This window comes from Manis pentadactyla, chromosome 2 (genome assembly GCF_030020395.1).
Source record: "Manis pentadactyla isolate mManPen7 chromosome 2, mManPen7.hap1, whole genome shotgun sequence".
NCBI classification, from domain to species: domain Eukaryota; kingdom Metazoa; phylum Chordata; class Mammalia; order Pholidota; family Manidae; genus Manis; species Manis pentadactyla.
Window position 1 is genome coordinate 101,379,762 of NC_080020.1, and position 24,420 is coordinate 101,404,181.

General features: G+C 36.7%; 1 protein-coding gene across 10 annotated transcripts in view; it reads left to right on the top strand.

Moving 5' to 3' along the window:
• ARL15 (ADP ribosylation factor like GTPase 15) overlaps positions 1–24,420 on the top strand; it is a 435,728-nt gene that overhangs the window by 266,642 nt on the left and 144,666 nt on the right. The window contains exon 6 of one of the 10 annotated variants that reach the window (XR_008995006.1): positions 14,091–14,296. The exons of 7 other annotated variants lie outside the window; for them this stretch is intronic. Coding sequence is in view for 1 of the 3 variants with exons in the window: in XM_057495231.1 (XP_057351214.1) it covers positions 8,666–9,601 (936 nt within the window). In the remaining 2 variants the exon portion in view is untranslated. Of the gene's footprint in view, positions 1–645; positions 9,731–14,090; positions 14,297–24,420 lie in introns of those variants that run through there. 2 more of the 10 variants (XR_008995007.1, XM_057495231.1) reach the window with 2 other exon arrangements.

Sequence of the window (24,420 nt, forward strand, 5' to 3'; positions counted from 1 at the left end):
TGTGATAAAAATATTCTAAAACTGATTAGACCAATGGTTATACAATTCTGTGAAAATACTAAAAGCCTTTGAATTATATACTTTAAATGGGTGAATACTACAGTATGTGAATTATATCTTAACATAGCTTTTATTCTTTAAAGAGGCAAGTAAATGTCAAAGAGTAGGGATGTTTAGGTATCTGAGAAGTTTGGTGTGACTAGAATCTAAGTTAAGAAGTGAGCTAGGTGTAGACTGCAGCCCTTTGCAAAGGCCTTCTGCATTGAGTGAAAGCTTTTTACCTTTTTTCACCCAAAATCTTGGCTTATAAAGTTTACCCACATTGCGGTAAAGATTTTTTCACTTCTGTGTCATATTTCATTGTGTAATTGTGTAAATATACCACAATTTACTTACTCATGCATCTGTTCTGGGACATTTGTTCCTAGATTTTGCTCTTATAAACAGTAGTGTAATAAACTGTCTTATAAATGATATATTGGTTCAGGTCTCTGAAGTCAGTGTGAAGTACAGTGCTGTTTTTATAAAGCTCAAAAATGAGCCAAACTTTTAAAGGTATACCAACATACACATATGGTAAAACTATACCAAAACAAGGGAAAGAAGTAATAAACACAAAATTCATCATTGTGATTTTTTTTTCAGGGTGAAGGATAAGCAGGTAGATGGGGGGAAAGGAGAGGAAGGAGCACAGAGGACGCATGCCAGTTCCATTGACAGAGCAAGGAAATACATATGTGCGTGTATATATATATATACATGTATATAAATACTTTTACATGTAACTTTATATTAAATGCTATGAGTTCATATGGATTCAGCTCTAACTCACTCCCATATGAATTATGCTAGCTTCTACCTTGCTTATATGTAACTTATGTCTCCAACACTGAGAAACCTGTCTTCACCACCCACCATCCATTTACTTGTTATTTAATTTCATTATATATGTATAGTGGTTTCAGAATTGTTCATCTGTGAGAAACAATTTGGCAAGTAGAGTATAATTCTTAATGGTCAGTTCCCTTTGCTTTTAGTCTTTGGACTACTTATTTCCAAAGTTACGTAGGTCAGTGTCTTATGCCTCCACACCCTTTAGTGAGGTTGTTTCATATATTTTTTAATACATTCTTTTGTCACTTTCTGCATGCCATCCTAGAATCTCTTGATCTTTTAGTCGATTTTTAAAATTTGCATACATTAAATTTTACTCCATGCTGTAAAGCTCTGTGAATTCTGGCAAATGCTTAATGTCTTATATCTACCTTTACAGTATCATACAGAATAGTCTGCCCTCCATAAAAAATTCCCCATGTTTTACTTGCTCGACTTTCCCACTCTGAAGCCCTGACAATGACTGACCTTTATTGCCTCTTTATTTTGGTCTTCTCCAAAGCATCTTATAGTTGGAATCATAGTATGTAGCTTTTTCAGACTGGCTTCCTGTGCTTACCAGCATGCATTAAAGAGTGATCCGGGTCTTTTCATGGTTTGATAGTTCATTTCTTTTTATCACTGAATAACACTTCATTATGTGTCTATCCCAGAGTTTATCATTTCACTATCGAAGGACATTTTAGTTGCTTCCAGTTTTTACAATTATAAATAAAGTTGCTATAAACATTTGTGTGCAGGTTTTTGTAGGAACATAAGTTTTTGTATCAGTTGAGTAATTACCTAGAAGCATGATTGCTGGGTCATATGTTAAGATTATATTTAATTTTGTTAGGAAACTGTCAGACTGCTTTCCAAAGTGGTTGTACCATTTTGCATTCTCACCGTCGATGAATGAGAGTTCCTGTTGCTTTGCATCTTCATCAACAGTTGGTGGTGTTAGCCAGTTTAATAAATGTGTAATGTCTCCTCATTGCTTTAATTTACAGTACCCTAATGTCAGATGATGTTGATCATCTTTTATTGTGTGTCATTTTCCTTTTTGATGAGATTTCCTTTCAGGGCATCTGCCCATTTTTTAAAAATTGCATTGATTATTTCTTTTCCAGACTCCCTAATTCATATACATTACATATATTCTTTTTTACGTATCAAATAATTTGGTAAAATATTAAAGCAAGGGAGCAGGAAACAACTTTGGGCTTCATGCTGTAGGTATGAGAGCTGATTAAGATTTCAGGCTTAACTTCAAACTACAGTCTTGCTATTTACTAGCCTTGTGACATTGGAAAAGTTACATAATCTCTCAGGGCCTCAATTTCCTCATACTTCCAATAAGAGTGTTAATATCTACTTCACCTGCATTTTGTGCAAATTTAATGAAAACAGTAGATTTAGGTGAGATCCAGAAGTGCTAGAGCCTTTACATGTACTACATGGGAGATGCTCAATAAACAGTGGCTTCCTGTAAGCCTAACAGAGGAGACTTGCCTCATTCATGAGACAGATATTTAACACTTGCCAGGAATTGTTCTATGTATTGTGATACATCCATGAGTCTCTCTGTGGTGGGATTTGTAGAAATCTTTTAAGCTAGATTGTGGTACTTTGTCATAATTTAGAAAATTAACTTGGAGGAAAAGACCAGAAGCAGAGAATTAAATTAATAGAATCCAAAAAGTTCAGGCAAGAGATTATGACAATGTAAAAGATAAAATTGGGAATGGAGAAGAGGGGACTGCTGAAAGAGATGTCTCAGAAGTAGAATCCTGTGGACATGGAGATTACCAGGTGATTAAGGGTACAATATGTTAAAGATGACTGACTTTTCTGAGTGAGAGATTATAAAATACTGGTTTATAAAAGAGTGTGGCCACTTAGAATGCTTTGATAATCAACACAGCTTTAAACATATACATACACTGATCATAGCCAAAATATCTTTTGTAAAACTCTGAAATGCAGAAGTACCGAGTCCTAGCAGAAACATCTGAAGAAAAAACTAAACACTCATGTCAAATGAGAATCCTTCAAGATTAATTAGCCACCCAAAATTCTGTGGATTGGTTCTAATAATTGAGTTGCAGAGCATTTTAAGAGACAGCACAGTGTTCTTCCTCGTCTAATAAAGTTGGAAGGTAAGTTTCTGCTCAATGGCATGATTGACTTAGCAGCAAACAAGAACTGCACAGTTTCATCTCCAATTCTAAGTTAAACAGAGCTGAGAGCTAATTCCCCTGTGTATTTATAAGGACGAGTTAAATCCCTCCCAGTGTGATGTAGCACCAGATCGAAGTAAACAGACTGTGATTTCAGTGCTAGACACAGCCTGAAGGCAGAAGAAATTACACTGTCATGTGGAGGATATGTAGCTGCTGCTATTTTGGTGCTTGAGTTCTTTGATGTCACATAGTTGAAGGCAATCCAGATGAGGAAGAGTGTTACCAACAAAAGGAGCAAATTCCCTGCACATGGCTAGAGGGATGTAGGAGAAGAGGGAGGACAATACATTGCCATCTGAACCCACCAGTAAGGGGTCTGTTCCAGTGATTGCTTGTCTTCTCTCTTCTTGGAAGCAAGTTGTTCACAAGGACAAAATGCAAAGTAAAGCTTAAAAACTATTTCATCAGTTTATTAGCCATTGTAGGATCTAAAAATAATTATTGCTTCCTTGATTGAATTAGCTTCCAGTTGCCTATAAAATAAGCTTAGGGGAAAAAAATGCAATACCCATTTTCTTCATCTCTCCAGTACCATCAGGGTATTATTTAAACTATACATTATTACTTATTTATATATTATTTATATAAACATAATATTTGCCTTTGTGTGTCTGTATCCTTAGATACATAGAGAAACATTATAGGCCATTACTTGTATAATTAAGGGACTAATTCTGAACAGACTAGACTAGACTTCATAAGTTTTACCATTCAGAATGAATAGTAAAGAGTCTGAGGTGCTCAAGATGGTGGCGTGAGTAGGGCAGCGGAATACTCCTCCCAAAACCATATATATTTTGAAAATACAGCAAATACAACTATTCCTAAAAGAGAGACCAGAAGATACAGTACAACAACCAGGCTACATCTACATTTGTGAAAACTCAGCATCTCACAAAAAGGATAAGATACAAAGCTGTGACCTGGCGGGACCCGAGCACTCCCTCCACCCCAGCTCACCAGCAGGAGGAAAAGAATCACAGTGGGGAGGGAGTGGAAGCACAGGACTGGCCCTAATAATCTGCACCAGGAGCACAGACACATGTTGCATGGTGTACTGGATATTAGAGAAACAGAAAAAGTAAAATCCTAGATGGAGACTGTGAGTGGGTCCCCAAGCCGGCTCCCCTGGGACAAAAGAAAAGCAGACACATTAAAAGTCTTAGAGACAAGGGCTTAAAAGGTGGACAAAATCGTCCTGACATACTCAGCCCAACAGGCTGGTATCTTAAGGAACTTCAGGCATCCTAAACCCCTGGGTGGCAACGCAGCTCCAAAGCCCCTCTTGGGGATAAACAGCCTGCCATTCGTTCTCCACCACTGGCATTGCAAGCAAAGTGGCTGACCCACTATTGCTGCAGACCAACTAGGGAGCAGCCCTGCCCACAGCAACCACACAGAGTCCTCTCCCAGCATGCAGCTAACCAGGCCAGACCCAGAGGCCTATGTGCAGCTGCCTGGCACAGGCAGAGGAAGCTGACACAAGGTCCAGAAGGCATGAAGGGACGCCGTTCTCACAGGACAATACACACCACTCCTCTGTGACCCCTGACAGTGCTCTAGGTTATCCTGAGGGCCACCCCACCAACAGCAGCTCAGGGGATACCCAGAGACTGCTCCCTGTGTGCAGGGAACTGGCAGAGGGAGCAGAGAAAGGCACAGCAACCAGCAAGCAAGAAGGGACTTTATTCTCCCAGCTGACACACCCACCACTTGCTGGCCATCACTTCCATTGCTATGAAAAGACAGAAGAACCTGCTCCAGTCCAAAATCACACAAACAACACCAGAGAGAGGACCTGGCAAGATAGATATAACCAATCTTCCTGAAAAATAATTTAAAATAAAAGTCATAACCATGCTGATGGACCTGCTAAGGGATAACAGAAATGAAACAATCAATAAAAGGACTTAAGAGCAGACTGGATGTGGTGCAAGAGACTGTTAATGGACTAGAAATCAGGGAACAGGAATACAGAGGAGCTGAGGCAGAGAGAGATAGAAGGATCTCTAGGAATGAAAGAATATTAAGACAACTGTGTGACCAATCCAAACAGAACAATATTCGCATAATAGGGGTACCAGAAGAAGAGAGAGAAAAAGGGATAGAAAGTGTCTTTGAAGAAATAATTACTGAAAACTTCCCCAAACTAGGGGAGGACATGGCCTCTCAGACCACAGAGGTACACAGAACTCCCATGACAAGGGATCCAAGGAGGGCAACACCAAGACACATAATAATTAAAATGGCAAAGATCAAAGACAAGGACAAAGTATTAAAGGCAGCCGGAGAGAAAAAAAAGGTCACCTACAAAGGAAAACCCATCAGGCTATCATTAGACTTCTCAACAGAACCCTTACAGGCCCGAAGAGAATGGCATGATATAATTAATGCAATGAAACAAAAGGGCCTTGAACCAAGAATCCTGTATCCAGCAACATTATCATTTAAATTTGAAGGAGGGATTAAACAATTTCCAGATAAGGAAAAGGTGAGGGAATTTGCCTCCCACAAACCACCTCTACAGGGTATTTTAAAGGGATCGCTCTAAATGGAAGTACTCCTAAGGCTAAGTAGATGTCACCAGACAAAATAAAATCACAGCAAAGAAAGCAAACCAACCAAATACTAACTAAAGGCAAAAAATAAAATCAGCTATGAACAAAACCAGTCAAGGGAAACACAAAAGAGTACAGAATAAACACCCAACATATAAAGAGTGGAGGTGGAAGAAGAAGGGAGAGAAATAAAGATTCATCAGACTGTGTTTATAATTACGTAGTAAGTGAGTTAAAATTAGATGGTTAGATAGTAAAGAAGCTACCCTTGAACCTTTGGTAACCACGAATCCAAAGCCTGCAATGGCAGTAAGTAGCTACCTATCGATAATCACCCTAAATGTAAATAAACTGAATTCACCAATCAAAAGACACAGGGATAAAAAAGCAAGACCCATTTATATGCTGCTTACAAGAGACTCACTTCAAACCCAAAGACATACACAGACAAAAAGTGAAGGGATGGAAAAAGATATTTCATGCAAACAATAGGGAGAAAAAAGCAGGTGTTACTGTACTTGTATCAGACAAAATAGACTTCAAAACAAAGAAAGTAACAAGAGATAAAGAAGGACATTACATAATGATAAAGGAGTCAGTCTAACAAGAGGATATAACCATTATAAATATCTATGCAGCTAACACAGGAGCACTGACATATGTGAAACATATACTAACAGAATTAAAGGAGGAAATATAATGCAATGCATTCATTTTAGGAGACTTTAACACAACACTCACTCCAAAGGACAGATCCACCAGACAGAAAATAAGTAAGGACACAGAGGCACTGAACAACACACTAGAACAGATGGACCTAACAGATATCTACAGAACTCTACTCCCAAAAGCAGCAGAATACACATTCTTCTCAAGTGTACATGGAACATTTTTCAGAATAGACCACATACTGGGCCACAAAAAGAGCCTCAGTAAATTCAAAAAGATTGAAATTCTACCAACCAACTTCTCACATCACAAAGGTATAAAACTAGAAATAAATTGTACAAAGAAAACAAAAAGGCTCACAAACACATGGAGGCTTAACAACATGCTCCTAAATAATCAGTGGATCAATGACCAAATTAAAACAGAGATCCAGCAATATTTGGAGACAAATGACAACAAGAGCACAATGCCCCAACTTTTGTGGGATGCAGCGAAGGCAGTTTTAAGAGCTAAGTATATAGCAATCCAGGCCTATTTAAAGAAGGAAGAACAAACCCAAATGAATAGCCTAAAGTCACAATTATTGAAATTGAAATAAGAAAAACAAATGAGGCCCAAGTCAGCAGAAGGAGGGGCATAATAAAGATCAGACAAGAAATAAATAAAATTGAGAAGAATAAAACAATAGGAAATATCAATGAATCCAAGAATTGCTTATTTGAGAAAATAAACAAAATAGATATACCCATAGCCAGACTTATTAAGTGAAAAAGAGAATCTACACACATAAACAGAATCAGAAAAGAGAAAGGAAAAACCACAACGGACACCACAGAAATACAAAGAATTATGAGAGAATACTATGAAAACCTATATGCTAACAAGCTGGAAAACCTAGAGGAAATGGACAACTTTCTAGAAAAATACAACCTTCCAAGATTGACCAAGGAAGAAACAGAAAATCTAAGCAGAGCAATTACCAGCAACAAAATTGAATTGGTAATCAAAAAACTACCCAAGAACAAAACCCCGGGACAGATGGATTCACAGCTGAATTTTATCAGATATTTAGGAAAGACATAATACCCATTCTCCTTAAAGTTTTCCAAAAAATAGAAGAGGAGGGAATACTTCCAAACTCATTCTATGAAGCCAGTCTAATACCAAAACCAGGCAAAGACCCCACAAAAAAAGAAAATTACAGACCAATATCCCTGATAAACATGATGTGAAAATTCTCAACAAAATATTAGCAAACCAAATTCAAAAATACATCAAGAGGATCATACACCATGATCAAGTGGGGTTCATCCCAGGGATGCAAGGATGGGACAATATTCAAAAATCCATCAAGATCATCCACCACATCAACAAAAAGGACAAAAACCACATGATCATCTCCATAGATGGTGAAAAAGCATTCAACAAAATTCAACATCTATTCATTATAAAAACTCTCAACAAAATGGATATACAGCAAGTACCTCAACATAATAAAGGCCATATATGACAAACTACAGCCAACATCATACTTAACAGTGAGAGGCTGAAAGCTTTTCCTCTAAGCTTGGGAACAAGACATGGATGACCACTCTCCCCACTTTTATTCAACATAGTACTGGAGGTCCTAGTCTCAGCAATCAGACGACACAAAGAAATACAAGGCATCCAGACTGTTAATGAAGAACTCAAACTGTCACTATTTGCAGATGACATGATACTGTACATAAAAAACCCTAAAGACTCCACTCCAAAACTACTAGAACTAATATCGGAATTCAGCAAAGTTGCAGGATACAAAATTAATACACAGAAATCTGTTGCTTTCTTATACACTAACTATGAACTAGCAGAAAGAGAAATCAGAAAAACAATTCCATTCACAATCGCATCAAAAAAAAAGAAAAAACACAGGAATAAGCCTAACCAAGGAAGTGAAAGACCTGTACCCTGAAAACTACAAGACACTCTTAAGAGAAATTAAAGAGGACACTAACAAATGGAAATTCATCCATGCCCTTGGGTAGGAAGAATTAATATTGTCAAAATGGTCATCCTGCCTAAAGCAATCTACAGATTCAATGCAATTCCTATCAAAATACCAACAGCATTCTTCAATGAACTGGAACAAATAGTTCTAAGATTCATAAGGGACCATAAAAGATCCTGCATAGCCAAAGCAATCCTGAGAAGGAAGAATAAAGCAGGGGGGATCTCACTTCCCAATTCAAGCTCTACTACAAAGCCACAGTAATCAAGACAATTTGGTACTGGCACAAGCACAGACCCACAGACCAGTGGAGTAGAATAGAGAGTCCAGATATGAACCCAAACATATATGATCAATTAATATATGATAAAGAAGCCATGGACATACAATGGGGAAATGACAGCTTCTTCAACAGCTGGTGTTGGCAAAACTGGACAGCTACATGTAAGAGAATGAAACTGGATCATTGTCTAACCCCATACACAAAAGTAAATTCAAAATGGATCAAAGACCTGAATGTAAGTCATGAAACCATAAAACTCTTAGAAAAAAACATAGGCAAAAATCTCTTGGACATAAACATGACCGACTTCTTCATGAACATACCTCCCTGGGCAAGGAAAACAAAAGCAAAGATGAACAAGTGGGACTATATCAAGCTGAAAAGCTTCTGTACAGCAAAGGACACCACCAATAAAACAAAAAGGCATCCTACAGTATGGGAGAATATATTCATAAATGACAGATCTGATAAAGCATTGACATCCAATATATATAAAGAACTCACACACCTCAACAAACAAAAAGCAAATAATCCAATTAAAAAATGGGCAGAGGAGCTGAACAGACACTTCTGCAAAGGAGAAATTCAGATGGCCAACAGGCACATGAAAAGATGCTCCACGTCGCTAATCATCAGAGAAATGCAAATTAAAACCACGATGAGATATTACCTCACACCAGTTAGGATGGCCACCATCCAAAAGACAAACAACAAATGTTGGCAAGGATGTGGAGAAAGGGGAATCCTCCTACACTGCTGGTGGGAATGTAAATTAGTTCAAGCATTGTGGAAAGCAGTATGGGTGTCCCTTAAAAAACTAAAAATAGAAATACGATTTGACCCAGGAATTCCACTCCTAGGAATTTACCCTAAGAGTGCAGCAGCCCAGTTTGAAAAAGACATATGCACCCCTATGTTTATCACAGCACTATTTACAGTAGCCAAGAAATGGAACCAACCTAAGTGTCCATCAGTAGATGAATGAATAAAGAAGATGTGGTACATATACACAATGGCATATTTAGCCATAAGAAGAAAACAAATCCTACCATTTACAACAACATGGATGGAGCTAGATGGTATTATGCTCAGTGAAATAAGCCAGGCGGAGAAAGACAAGTATCAAATGATTTCACTCATATGTGGAGTATAAGGACTAAGAAAAAACTGAAGGAACAGAACAGCAGACTCACAGGACCCAAGAATGGACTAACACTTACCAAAGGGAAAGGGACTAGGGAGGATGGGTGGGAAGGGAGGAATAAGGGGGAAAAAGAGGTATTGTGATTAGCACACATTATGTGGGGTGAGGCGCACAGGGAAGGCAGTACAACACAGAGAAGACAAGTAGTGATTCTATAGCATCTTACTACGCTGATGGTCAGTGACTGAAATGGGGTATGTGGTGGGGACTTGATAATGGGGTGAGTCTAGTAACCATAATGTGCTCATGTAATTGTACATTCACGACACCAAAATTTAAAAAATTAAAAAAAACGAATGGATGGTAAAGAATAGAAGAATACAAGATAGAGTCCATATCCCCACCAGTATGGGTTTTCTGCCAGGTGTTGAGTATGCGATTTTATTTATACATTCCGGAAATGGAAAAATAACTTCAAATTGCTTCAGAGACCCATTGTACTCACTGTGAAACCTGAGCTAAAATTCCATTGACCACCTGAGTTCCATGAGTCCCTACTCATACTGGTGGGTCACAGAGATGTTTTTGGTCTCTTGGAATTAGAGTCACTCTCCAGTCATCTCTGAAAGGTCTCGTATGTCCCTTTGTACAGTCACCCTGATTAAATGCCAGAAGTCCCTTTGGGGAACTTTGAAAGGAGAACAGAAATATGATGCAGTGTAGAATTTTAATTATAAGGTAGTTGAGTATGAAAGTAATATACTAACAAAATATGAGAGACAAAACTGAAATAATCTCTTCTATAATAATCACAGAAATTAAGATATGTGAGCCAGTAAAAAAGATACAGAGTAAATTTGGGAATCATGTTCACATTAGAATGAATGATAAGCAATGCTTATATGACTTTAACATATTTGCAAATAAAAATGGAAACTCACTTATGTGATAATGAATGAAACTCAAGAGAACATAATTAAATGCATTATCTATTCCATTTTCATGGACTTCAATCATGGAATTCTTTTTTCTGTCTTGGTGATTTAGTTTGCCTTCATTGTTCACTGTTTATAGTGAATGTTGTCTTCTCAGAAACTCTTGTTCAGTATTTTCTGAGAACATCCCATATCCTTTTGGGGCACTACTCCCTTACAACTTTTAAAAATTATGCTGTCAGTTTCAGTTTGCACCTGGGGACCACAGAGATGGCCAGTCAGAGTCTTTTCCTGAGATTTTTATTCAAAGATGTTAGACCCCAAGTCTTTCCTTTCTCTGGGTAGCTAAGCTGCCTCCTCCCTTCCTCTTCCCTCACTCTCCCTGATGGAGGGAGACCTTCAACATACAGTAGGAATGAAGCTGGCATACGCGGAGAAACATAGCTGAGAGAGTGATTATTTTTGCCGTACTGGTATTAACTTATCTCCTTGATCAGTTTCACAGTTCCAGGAACTTAAAAATCTCCCTGATATTTCTGAACCTTTCAGTGGAACTACTCCTGACCATTCTGTTTAATGCAGTCCTCAACACCAGCTGCCTGGACTGTACTTCCTAGAATACTAAACTGTTCACATTACTCCTTTATTCAAATAATCACCATGCCCCACTGGGAAGAACACTAAGTTTAACATCTGAGGTTTTGTCTCCTGCACTAACGAGCAAGTCTCTGCAACTCTGAGCTTCCTGATCCAAATACCTAGTCTTCTGAGAGACTAAGCCATGATACTATACATGTCCAGCACTTGGCATAGACCCGGGGCCCAGGGAGCAGTTGCGGAAGTTGCAGACTTCTGCGCATGGCTGTGCTGGCCTTCCGGTCGCTCAGCCTGCTTGGCCTCTTTGTCACCTAATCCTCTCCTAACAGCACTGTTGCATCCAAACTGGCTTACTTACTGTTCCCCAATAAGCTGTATATGTTTCCTCCTACATGGCTTGCCTCCTACCCTTTATCCACTTACTTAGAGTGAGGCCATTCTTTAACTTTTAGTGAATCCCATCTCTCCAGTGATGTTTGACTTTTTTTTTTTTTTTTTTTTTTTTTACTAATCCTACTGAATGATCATTTCTTTCTCAAAACCCCTAGAACACTCTCTCTATTGTCTCTATCAGGCAGGTAATGTCTGGAGCTTTTCTGTTTTTCATGCAAACTGTTAGGTATTTTGCATTCTTTTTCATTATGAAACTCTTCGATCCTGTTTTTTTTTATCTCATTAATCTATAATTACATGAAGAACATTATGTTTACTAGGCTCCCCCCTTCACCAAGCCCCCCCACAAACCCCATTACAGTCACTGTCCATCAGCGTAGTAAGATGCTATAGAATCACTACTTGTCTTCTGTGTGTTGCACATCCCTCCCCGTGCCCCACACACACATTGCACATGCTGATCGTAATGTCCTCTTTCTTTTTCCCCCGCCCTTATCCATCCCTTCCCACCCATCCTCCTCAGTCCCTTTCCCTTTGGTAACTGTTAGTCCATTCTTGGGTTCTGTGAGTCTGCTGCTGTGTTGTCCCTTCAGTTTTTCTTTGTTCTTATACTCCACATATGAGTGAAATCATTTGGTACTTGTCTCTCTCCGCCTGGCTTATTTCACTGAGCATAATACCCTCTAGCTCCATCCATGTTGTTGCAAATGGTAGGATTTGTTTTCTTCTTATGGCTGAATAATATTCCATTGTGTATATGTACCACATCTTCTTTATTCATTCATCTACTGATGGACATTTAGGTTGCTTCCATTTCTTGGCTTTGTAAATAGTGCTGCGATAAACATAGGGGTGCATCTATCTTTTTCAAACTGGGCTGCTGCATTCTTAGGGTAAATTCCTAGAAGTGGAATTCCTGGGTCAAATGGTATTTCTATTTTGAGCTTTTTGAGGAATCTCCATATTGCTTTCCACAATGGTTTAACTAATTTACATTCCCACCAGCAGTGTAGGAGGGTTCCCTTTTCTCCACAACCTCGCCAACATTTGTTGTTGTTTGTCTTTTGGATGGTGGCCATCCTAACTGGTGTCAGGTGATATCTCATTGTGGTTTTAATTTCCATTTCTATGATGATTGGCGATGTGGAGCATCTTTTCATGTGTCTGTTGGCCATCTGAATTTCTTCTTTAGAGAACTGTCTATTCGGCTCCTCTGCCCATTTTTTAATTGGATTATTTACTTTTTGTTTGTTGAGGTACATAAGCTCTTTATATATTTTGGATGTCAACCCTTTATCGGATCTGTCATTTATGAATATATTCTCCCATACTGTAGGATACCTTTTTGTTCTATTGATGGTGTCCTTTGCTGTACAGAAACTTTTCAACTTGATATAGTCCCATTTGTTCATTTTTGCTTTTGTTTCCCTTGCCCAGGGGGATATGTTCATGAAGAAGTCGGTCATGTTTATGTCTAAGAGATTTTTGCCTATATTTTTTTCTAAGAGTTTTATGGTTTCATGACTTACATTCATGTCTTTGGTCCATTTCAAATTTACTTTTGTGTATGGGGTTAGACAATGATCTAGTTTCATTCTCTTACATGTAGCTGTCCAGTTTTGCCAGCACCATCTGTTGAAGAGACTGTCATTTCCCCATTGTATGTCCATGGCTCCTTTATCGAATATTAATTGACCATGTATGTTTGGGTTAATGTTTGGAGTTTCTATTCTGTTCCACTGGTCTGTGGCTATGTTTTTGTGCCAGTACCAAATTGTCTTGATTACTGTGGCTTTGTAGTAGAGCTTGAAGTTGGGGAGCGAGATTCGCCCCCCCCCACTTTATTCTTCCTTCTCAGGATTGCTTTGGCTATTTGGGGTCTTTGGTGGTTCCATATGAATTTTAGAACTATTTGTTCCAGTTCGTTGAAGAATGCTGTTGGTAATTTGATAGGGATTGCATCGAATCTGTATATTGCTTTGGGCAGGATGGCCATTTTGACGATATTAATTCTTCCTAGCCAGGAGCATGGGATGAGTTTCCATTTGTTAGTGTCCTCGTTTGATCCTGTTTTGAATCTAATTGTATGCTACTTGTAGGCAGGAACTTCATTTTTTACTTCATGTGGCTTACTACTTAAGAATTACTCAATAAGAATATTGGATTTAATCATATTTTTATAGGTTTGTTTATTCTCAGCCTCCATGGAAACAGTGAGCTATGTGAAAATTTAGGTGTTTTGAATTGTTCTTTCTATTACAGATGTAGTCTTATTCTAATAAGCACCCTTGCATGAGGAAAGGAGTCAGTCATGTATTCCAGGAAATATCAGTCAAGTAGGACAGAAAGAACTATAGAGATTGTTTGCACCCAGAACGGTGACCATTCTTTTATTCTGATCATAGTGTTTCCTTCAGGTGAGTTGGACCTTGGTATCGCAATGAGGAATTACACAGAGAAATAGTGAATAAAATTCATTGCCACTTCCTGATTGAGAGGCAAATGCAGAAAAATCTCTGAACCGACAACCTTGGTAAGCTTCACTCAGTTCCCATACTACTTCTGTGACCTAAAGACTAGAAGCCAAAACTGAAGTAGTAACCAAGTTAAGGTGGGTTTTTCTTCTTGGTTCCTGACTGACTGACTCTAAGGTAGATACTCTCTATTTGACATATAATAAAATTACCATCATGTGTTGCCTTGAACAGTCTATATCTGATAGGATGTTCATCAAGTTGCAATTTTATACTCATAGTAAATGAGTAAGACACAGAACTGGAAGCCTTAGGAGAATTTTGGAGTTTGGTTTGACAAGTTTAGATGAAGATTATGAAGAGGGTATGGTTCCTAGCCTCAACATTCTTCCAGTCTAGTCTTTCAAGCACCCAGCTTTGTTATGGAACTGTGGTGACACCTTGGGGGATCCAGTTATTAAGATCTGCTTGTTCTCTGTCCAGGGAAAGTACTTTATAATAATGGTGTTGAGGGAGGGATGCCGTGATTGGTGTAGGCAAGCTATAGTGAGCTGGACCTTGACTGTTTCCAAGCAATTATGTTTCCAGGAACATGATGTAACTTGTGGTATAGCCAAATTCTTGAGCTAACAAGTAGTGATATAATTGGGTTTACTGCAGTCATTCTGAATTATTGAGGGACCTTGTAAAATGTGTTCTTAGTCGGAAATTTGGCTCACTGAAATCTTGGTCATATAGGTGCATTTAAAAACAAGCAAAACCAAAAAAGGAAATCTTAAATCCAAAATTGCCTTAAATTCGCTAAAAGTAATTTTAAGTAAAGTTGTGTCAAATTAAAAAGAATAGAAATTTGAAACTGTCCAATGTTATATTATGTTATATCAACTAATCTTTGTAGAAATATTAAAAACAATGTTAAAGATTTTACAGACAAGGTAGAGACCAATATTTAAAAACATAATGTGTTATTTCAAAATAGCCCATGAATATTATCTGCACAGAACACCTGTTTGGGGCACATTATAATTTATAAATATATTGTATCAGATAGGGATAGAATGTTTTTCTCTCTGAAAATTACATGATTATCTTCTTTTGAATTTAAAATGTGGCTTGATTTAAAATGGCCTGCTTTTAAATTCAAAATCAAAGCAACTTGGAATTACAAATTGCAGATTCGCAATCTAAGTCATGTACTTGCAGGAAACTTCTATAAGTTAAAGACATTTATTATAACTTTAATAAATTTCACAAACAAATTGGTAACTGATATGAATGAATAAACAAATGAGTCAAGATGCAATAGGAATGACAATGTAGGATTTACTGGTACTGAGAAACTGAATGACTTGAATATTTCCAAGTTTCATAGTTTGTTTATAAAGTGGAAATCATAGGTCAACTTTATTTGCAGTGTTGTATTAAATGAAATAATATATGCACTATGCCTAATATGCCTTGCCCAGGGTATTAAATGTTCCTTTCTTCTGTTAAAAAATGAAGTCTTAGTTACAAAGGGAAAGGAAAGGAAGGAAGGAAGGAAAGAGGGAAGGAGGTAGGGAGGAAGGGAGGGAAGGAGAGAAGGAGGGAAATCTCCTTACTAGAGCTGGGAAAAGGGATTTGGAGAGGCCTGTCTAATTATTGAACTCTTGTTTCCATGATGTCTATCATTGTGTCTGTGGAAATTATTTTCGAAAGGAAATGTCCATCCTTTACCTCTCTCCTGAATCCCAAACTCATATTTATAATTCAGGGGTTATGAAAAATGTTACTTAAAAATATAGGGGCAGTATTACCATGGCTACTGTTAGAGAATTCTCTTCAATCATCAGTAGAATGCAAGGATGTCATAAATTACAAGCTGAACATCAATGACTGCCATTCACTCAAGCCTTTTTGAATTTTAGCTCTGCTAACTGTGGGAGTTATAAGGCATATATGGCATTGAGAAGCTATTTGAATATGAGAAAGACAGGCTTTTCCAACATTAACGATTTTAGAAGGTATAAAGTGCTGGAAGATATGCATGTATAGAATGGGAGCAGAGAGAGAGCAAGAAATTCAGCCTTGGGGATTATAGAAATCTTCATAGAAAGGGTTGGTGTTTGTTTTAGAGCAGTGAGAGATGAATAGGCATTTGCCAGAGGGAATGGGGAAGATGAGGATGGGTGTCTAAAGGCATAAAGGCATGGAAGCACTGAGTAGCACTATTACCCTTTTTAAAAATGAAACTTCGTATGGAATTCCACCAAAAAAGAAAAAGATGAAAGCAAAGCTGCCTTTTTAAAGCGAGAAGACATGATATCACAGCCGCTGGCTCTATGAGCCACCATGGTGGCCGGGGGGGCCACTCTCAGGGACAGAAGAGTGGTAGGAGATGATGGAGCTCAGGGCTGGGGACCAGAATATGTATGTCACTTTAGATATTTGTCACAAGCCAACAGCATCAACTCTATGGGAAGGGAGCCCTCAGTGCTCTGTGAAGTGGGTCAGAGTGGAAACTTGTTAAGTCAGGTGTTCCAAGGCTACAGATGTTAAAGGAACTGCAGGAACTAATCTGCACAGATCTGAGCTCTGATTTTAGCTCCTTCTCTGCCAAAGTGTATGACCTTTAATCACAGAATCTTAGGTTTTAAAGGGGCCTTCCATGCGTACTCATTCGACTGTCTTACCAATTTCGATGCCCCTTAGCAATGTAACTGACAAGTGATTGGGCTATTACAGGGCCTAGAACATTTACCAGGTAGGAAGTACACTATATTAGGAAGAGTCCATTCTTTGGACTTGATAACCCTTTTTGCATTTCAAGACCTAAAAAAAAAAAATTCACTTATCAACTAGAGCAAATCTTCTGTTGGGGGATTTTACCAGACAGTCTTTGGACATTTATACACAGCTTTTCTTTTCCAAACTAGTAATTCCATTTTCTGACTCAAGAGTTCACGGGACATACATTGCAGACAGGTTCCCTCTGTGAAAGTTCTGTATTTTGTGAACTGTTGAAATGTGGAATCCAGAGCTGAAAAAAGTTCTTCAGAGGCATAGGGCTGTTACCTCTCTTGATTTGGAAGTACTACTTAAAGAAGCATATAATTGCAATAATATTTTAATAGCTAGGTCATCATTATGGCTCATGGAGCCTGTAGTCAGTACAAACCGTGTAGCGTTTAGCTAGTCTATTAATCCATCCTGTCCTCAGGCCCTCCAGCTTGACAGTAGGGTCACACCTGCCTCCTGTTTATGGTAATTATGGATAATACAATCTTAAATTAAATTTATGGACAGTGTTGTACTTGAAATTGAAGGTGACCTAGTTGTTGTGCAGATGTAGTTTTAAGAAAGACAAAGGAACCATTGACAAGAAAGTAATCTATATCAAAAGCATGCTAAATAGCCTCTGGAAAAAAACGTGTTTCCTAAGGTTTTGTATTCTGTGACCTCTACTACTTCTGTTTTAGCAGCAAAACATTTAGCCTGCCTACTCTATAAATAGATTTTCAATTTATATTGCCAGATAATACAAAATTTGATGAGAGTGAAGATGATTTTCCTGAGAGGCTAACTTAATTGGTTTATATGTTATTGTCTCGTATGTGTCTCAGTTTTTCCCTTGGCTTCCAAGCCTTTGAGGCAAATGTTACTTTCTCCAACAATATTCTCTTGGCTGACTTCAGCAGAGGAGTGACCGAGTCTGCTCTCCATTCACTGGCAGTTATGTTGCAGTAATCAGAATAAAATAAGGTCCTAAGGAGAATCTGGCTCAGACAATAGAAGTTTCAAAGCAAAAACAAACACAGATCCTTACTGGTAGCCCTCTCTTCCCATTGCTGGGAGCTGAACACTAGTTGAAAAATCACATGCCAGTGCATTTATAAAACCGAGCAATTTCCCCCACATGATTTAGACAAGACCCTCCCCTTTTTATTACGTCAGTGACATCCAAAAGCTTTTGGAAATTAACTTTGGGTCTGTCACAGGTAGTCTAAAGCAGTTAATGAATTTCAGTGTAACGCTGAAGCTCTGTTGGATGTTGTGAACTGGCTCTGAGGATTAAAAAAAATGTGGCAGATGCAGTTACCATGTGATCAATCTTACTAAAATACTGTTTCTTGTGTTTTATATATACTTTGTGGAAACAATGAACAACAACAACACAAATCCAAGTTTTCAGCTGCATTGTTTTCATCATAACAGTGAGAAAAATTTATTTCTCTGGCAGAAATTATGAGCACTCTCCAAAAACTGCAACTTTTTTTTCAACATCCTGTTACTTCACTTTTGATAGACCTGATTATTTCATTTTTTCATCTCACTGGAAGTTAAGGTGTGTGTTTCATCTGTTCAAGTATGAACTTCCTTTCATTAGGAGGGGGACAACGTGTATTACTAATCTGCCCTTGGCTACTTTGAAAACATGACTAATATCTGGATAATGCCATAAGCCAGGAAAAACGTGCCACTGATGCCAGACAAGTCTAAATGAGAATTTAATGCATGATGAAATTTGAGGATAATACTGAAGAACAAAAATTAAAAATTTGTGAAAACTGTTCTGTGGATCACAAGAGAATAAATACAAAGAGGACTAAAGCTAATGTTTGTACTTTCAATAATCTATAATTCTTGTTTGAATTCAGAATAAATAGATCACAGTTTCAACCATATTATCCTATAATTTTGTATGTGTAGTTTGTGCTCTATTGTGGTTTCCTCTTCAGTGGAAAGTAGCCTTGTGAATACTGAAATCAAAAAGGTAGAAAGTAAATATATTTTTCAAAATAAACTTGTATTCATTTCCAACTATTCACTAATTTGCTTGTGTAAGTCCAAGGAGAGGAAATCCTAGGGCAAAATACCTCTAAAAACCAAAATCAGTCAAAGGGAGAAATAAAGTTTAAAACCCGTTTATTGCTTACAAACTGCAGTCCAGCCCATCTCTCTCTCCTCCAGCAGAAGCAAAGCAGGCCTTCCCACTCACCTCTCAGGTATGGATAAGCCCTCCGTTGCCCAGGTAATTATCCACTGATATGGAGATGAATTTCTCTCCACCTTTGAGGATATGCAAATACACTAAAGCCATACTTCTTTCCACCTCTGAACGCCTGTTGATATGCAGATGTACTAAAGCCAGGTGAGACATTCTGGAAATACTACAATTTTACCCACAACTTGCCTCCTGAAGAATTTCACAATTCTCCTAAAATGATCACATCCTTTTTTTCTTTTATATATTATTTCATATTATGTTCAGTAGACACCTCATACACAAGAGTTGAATGACTAATGGAGATACAGCATGCATAAGGATAAATATCTTGTCATACAATCATACAAGATGAATATCAACTCTTGCTACATTTTCTGTTTTTCTCTACTGTGGTTTTAGTTTTCTTTCCTCTTTGCAGTGTGGTTTTTCATGTAGTAATCTTTGAGATCTTTCCTCCCTGCTCAAAAATGTGAACTTCCAAAGACTAGGACTGTCTCACTATCTCTGTCAGATATCACAGGATACAGTGAATGTTGGTGTATTAGGCTAGGTAGGTGGTTGCATGGGGGTGGAGGTTTGGTAGAAGAACTGGATGAGTAGGTGGGGAGGTAGATGTATTGGTGGAAGAGTGGATGCGAGACACCTCTTCCCTGCCACCATAACTGCTGAAATCCCAGAGACCTAATGGTTGTCTGTAATCTCTGGCAATCTTGGGGCTCAGGGTGGGTCTCAAAGAAGTTTATTGCATCTTAGAGTATCCTTTGATTCTACAAAGTATGGATGAAGAATGTCGAGTGTCTAACCTTGTAAAAGAACCTGAAACCAGTACTGTTAATTTTGCATCAAAAGAAAATCTTTGATATTTCTCAAATGAATTTGTAATTTGTAAATGGAGTGTGACTTTATGGCACTGATAATGATCTCTCCAGAGGCAACCAATATCTCAGTATCTGATTGTCCCTCATTATATATCTGTGGGTGTGATTTATATATATATATTTTATAAAGACCAATCTGTATTGTTTAACAAAAGCAATAATTATAAATATTGCATTATCACTAATCTCACATGTAAATTCATGGAATAAGACAGAAGAAAATAGAAGTCTTGTTTATATAATTTCAATTTAAGTTTGCTCCTCTGTTTAATGATTCAATTACCTGTAAGTATTTTGTTTTGTCAACAATTTTACACTGGCTTTTACTTGAATTTTGATTTGTCAGAGAAAAAAGGATAAGATGGTAGACTTGGTAGAACTTGTGTTAGGGATTTTATGTAGGTTTTCATAGTTTATTATTTTTAATCAAGTAAACTTAAGTTCAGCTCGGGGCAATTGAGTTGTCAATTTGGAAATCCTCTGCCAAGCCATCACAAGAGTATTGGCAAAGATACACTTTAAAGTTAATCTCCTTATATTTTGTCTAGACCCAACTAAGTAGTACTAACTGCATCTGCTCTGCAGAGAATCAGATTAGTCCAGGAAAGTCTTGTGTCTTTATTATGCCATTATTGCAGTGCATAGTGTTTGAATAAAATAAAATTTTCTTGATATCTCTCAGTAAGGTATAAATAAGCAAAAACTTTTTAGGAATAATGACACTTTCCTTAGATTCACGTGAGAGCTTCTCCTGTGATTTCATCATCATATCCATTGCTGTAATGAGCCATAAAGTGCTAGGTATTAAATTAATTACATAGATGTTATATAGTCAGTGGGCTACCAAAGTATGATTGATTTGCATTTCCAGATATTGATCCAACAAAGTAGATTATTAAGCAGAAAGTTATATCTTAAATATATAACCATTTGAGGATTATGGTAGATAATTTAATCCCTCAGTGAAAAATGGCTGGAGTATTTGGAATGCTACAGATAAAAAAAGTTTGTGTTGCTGCCAAAAAGCAATAGGGATAAATGATAGGCCTATTTCAGTTTGTTAGCCTAGCACTCTGTGCTCTTGAGTTACTAATATAATATATTTAAAACCATAACAACTCTGATGAAATGGAGGTAAAAACACAAGAAGCGTTTTAAGTGATGATTACCCACTTTCAAGGGTGCTTCGGCTTCTCATTATTAAAGACCATCATTGTCCTTAAGTTCACAATGGTTGCCAGGATTCCAGGGTCAAGTATGCTAAAATCTTTTAAATAACTTCTAGAGTATATGTTATTTTTACTGGACAAGGAAAAAATAATGATAATTAAAATGGAAACATTAGGTATCACATAGGTTACTTTTAGCTATTGCTTTTGTAGGTCAGTGGTTAGTTTTTAGTGTCCACAGAGAGATCACCTTGATCTGTGTGAATAAAAAAATAGATTACTACTCTGCACATTGCATTCAAATAAGTATTTACTAAACTTCTTTATTGGCCATCATTCTTCTTTAAAAAACTAAACTTTTTCCTTATGCTGGGAGATACTACTAAGGTCAGTACATTCTAAATAGAAAAATAAAAAGTAGAAAGCATAAGATAAACTATTTCCTTGAAACTTAATAAATGTGTACTTTAAAAATAATTTTATTTACTTTTTTAAGGTGATTGAGAAATATGCACTGAACAGTTGGAGAGATTTATTTATCTGTAGTTAGAAAAGTCATGTATTTTATTTCAAGGATAAAGACTTTAAATATTTGTTATAATTGTTTCTTTTTTATGACTTTAGGCTATGTGTCATTTAAGATAGAATTGGAGTAACCTAAAAGCAGGCTATTTCTGGCAAATAAGAATAGTTATTTATGAGATGTATATATATATTCAACATAGCTTTACTTCCAGTTTTAATTATAAAACAAAGTACATTCTTGTTTATACATGATGAATGCTTTGTATAAATTAACACTTAATAAACAGAATCATCATTTTGAACCTTGTGTCTTTAAACCTATTGGGAGGTGCTGCAAAACCCCACCTGAAATCATTTTTCATATGTAATCTGCAGTGTGAAATGCAACACTAAATTCATTTAATTTTGAAACTCAAATTTGTAATGTCAAAATGGCATTCCATTTTTGGACTATTTTAAAAATTAGTAGTACATTTTGATTCTGAAATAATTAGGTTTTTATTAGCCTGAAACTAGAGCTCATCCCAGCCCCTGTCCCCATCTGCCACATTAATCATATAACAACTTCAGCAGGTGCCTCTCACTCAGCTTATACAAGCTATAGATAGATACGAAGGAAAACAGAATCCTACTCTTGGTGCACCTTCGGAGTTCTCGTATCTGAGTAAAGAGTGAAAAATACAAGACGTCTGCCTCTTGTCAGTATTGGAGTATTTGGGAATGTAGCAGTAGAAATTGAAGTGAATATGTCTTCCAAGTTTGTTTTTTAAATGGAAAGTATTCTGACATTATTTCTATGCCAGATATTATTAAGACTATGAAGTGATTTATTGGCTGACTTTTATTTGAAATATTGAAAATGTTGCAAATAATGTGTGGTCATTATAAAACATGTAATTTACACAAGGTATATTTCATTTTGAATAATTTGATGATTTTCTTTGATTTTTTTTTTCTTTGATTCCTAGAATCTTTCTTAGACCGGATCAATATTGCTTTTATTTTTTTCTTTAAAGGTAAGGAGGTACACTTCAGTTCATTTTCTTCAACTGAATATTCAGTGGACTTTTATTTCCTTTCTTATATATTCAAATATATTAACAAAAGATTTTAAATATGATTTTGCTAAAATAAATGTATAGGAATTGGACATTCATCTCTCAAATATTTAAAAGTGGGTTTTATCATTCCTTTGTCTTTGGATATTTCTTAAACATCTGCTAATTTACTAATGATAGTCTAGTTCCTGGATATTCCTTCTTTTAGAAGATGAACATAAACTTCATTTGACTCATCCTGCTTTGGAGAAAACCAGGTACACTTCACAAAAGAGTCATTTTTCCCTTCCGTTATATTTCTGATGACCAAGTATATCATAGTTATATTTCCTTAATTTTGCTATTGCCTAAGGAAAATTATAAGGATATGTGATTCATTCTAAAATAATCAAGGACTTTGTAATTAATTTTAAAATAAAATGAATCATCTCTTGGCTTACATGTCATCCATTAATCCTGTACAGGAATTTGATTACTGTGTCTGTACAATTTTTCCTCCAGACAGTTCCTTTATTTGATATTATAACTACTCATGTGGGATTGAGTTCTTCATGTTTTACCATTGTGAGTTTAACAAAACTGTGAACTGATTTTATAAAGCTCTCAAAAGTACTTGCTTATAACTGAGGAGCAAATGACTCAATATGTGTCAGAACTTAAAATACATTTTTTATAATTAAGTAACCAGTTTTTTTTTAACTTACCCTGTTTCAATTGGTATACATATCTAACCTATGTTCTCAGGCTAAAAGTTGTTTTCTTTTAAGGAAAGCATGTTTTGATTTGTTAGAATTTCAGTATTTAGATTAAATCATCCCCAAAGTATTTCACTTTACAGATTGACTTTTACAAATAAGTTGTCTCTTTTCTGACCCACCAAATTATGCTTACTTCAGAAATGTGTTATGCCTACCTACAGAGAAGAAATATTTTCAGAAGTATTTACATAGCAGTTGGATAGACTAACACCTTTTACTTTAATGATAGCTTTGGTTTGAATATATTTTATTAATGGTAGTAGAAGGGAATGAGTCTAAATAGTTTAATACTTGTTTTCTCTTGGTCTGTAGTCAGTTTGAAGATTCACGTAGTTGAGGTATAGAGGTTAAGAGCATCAAGGTTCTTAGTTTGGTTATTATTGTTGTAAAACCCATTAATTTATTTTAGCAGGTGTTATACAGGCAGTTCTGATAGCATTGATTTATTCTTTTTCACACTCATTCTGGGAGTCAAATTAATCCACAGTGAAATGAATTAATCCTCTAAGTTTAGTGAAAACAACTGGGGCATCTTTATGATCAATAAAATTCTGACTCTACCTTCCCTCCCCTTTTTGAAATATTCTGAGAGAATCCTGGCAAGATGACCTAAGGCAGACCTTAAAGCTAATATTTTTCAGTAAAATTAGAATAATATCTTAAGTAAGGTGCCATTCAAAGTTATTAGTTCTAAGGTAGTTTCTTAGTAAAATATTCTACAGCACTAATACATACAGTTTTAAGGTAATTGTTTTCAATTGCTTGAACACATTTTCTGAACACTGTTGGAATAATCCCTTACCTGATAAAGCTGTGTAGATTCCAACTTACACATGCATAAAAAACAAATGCATATGTACACATGACAGACATACCTACCTGTCCA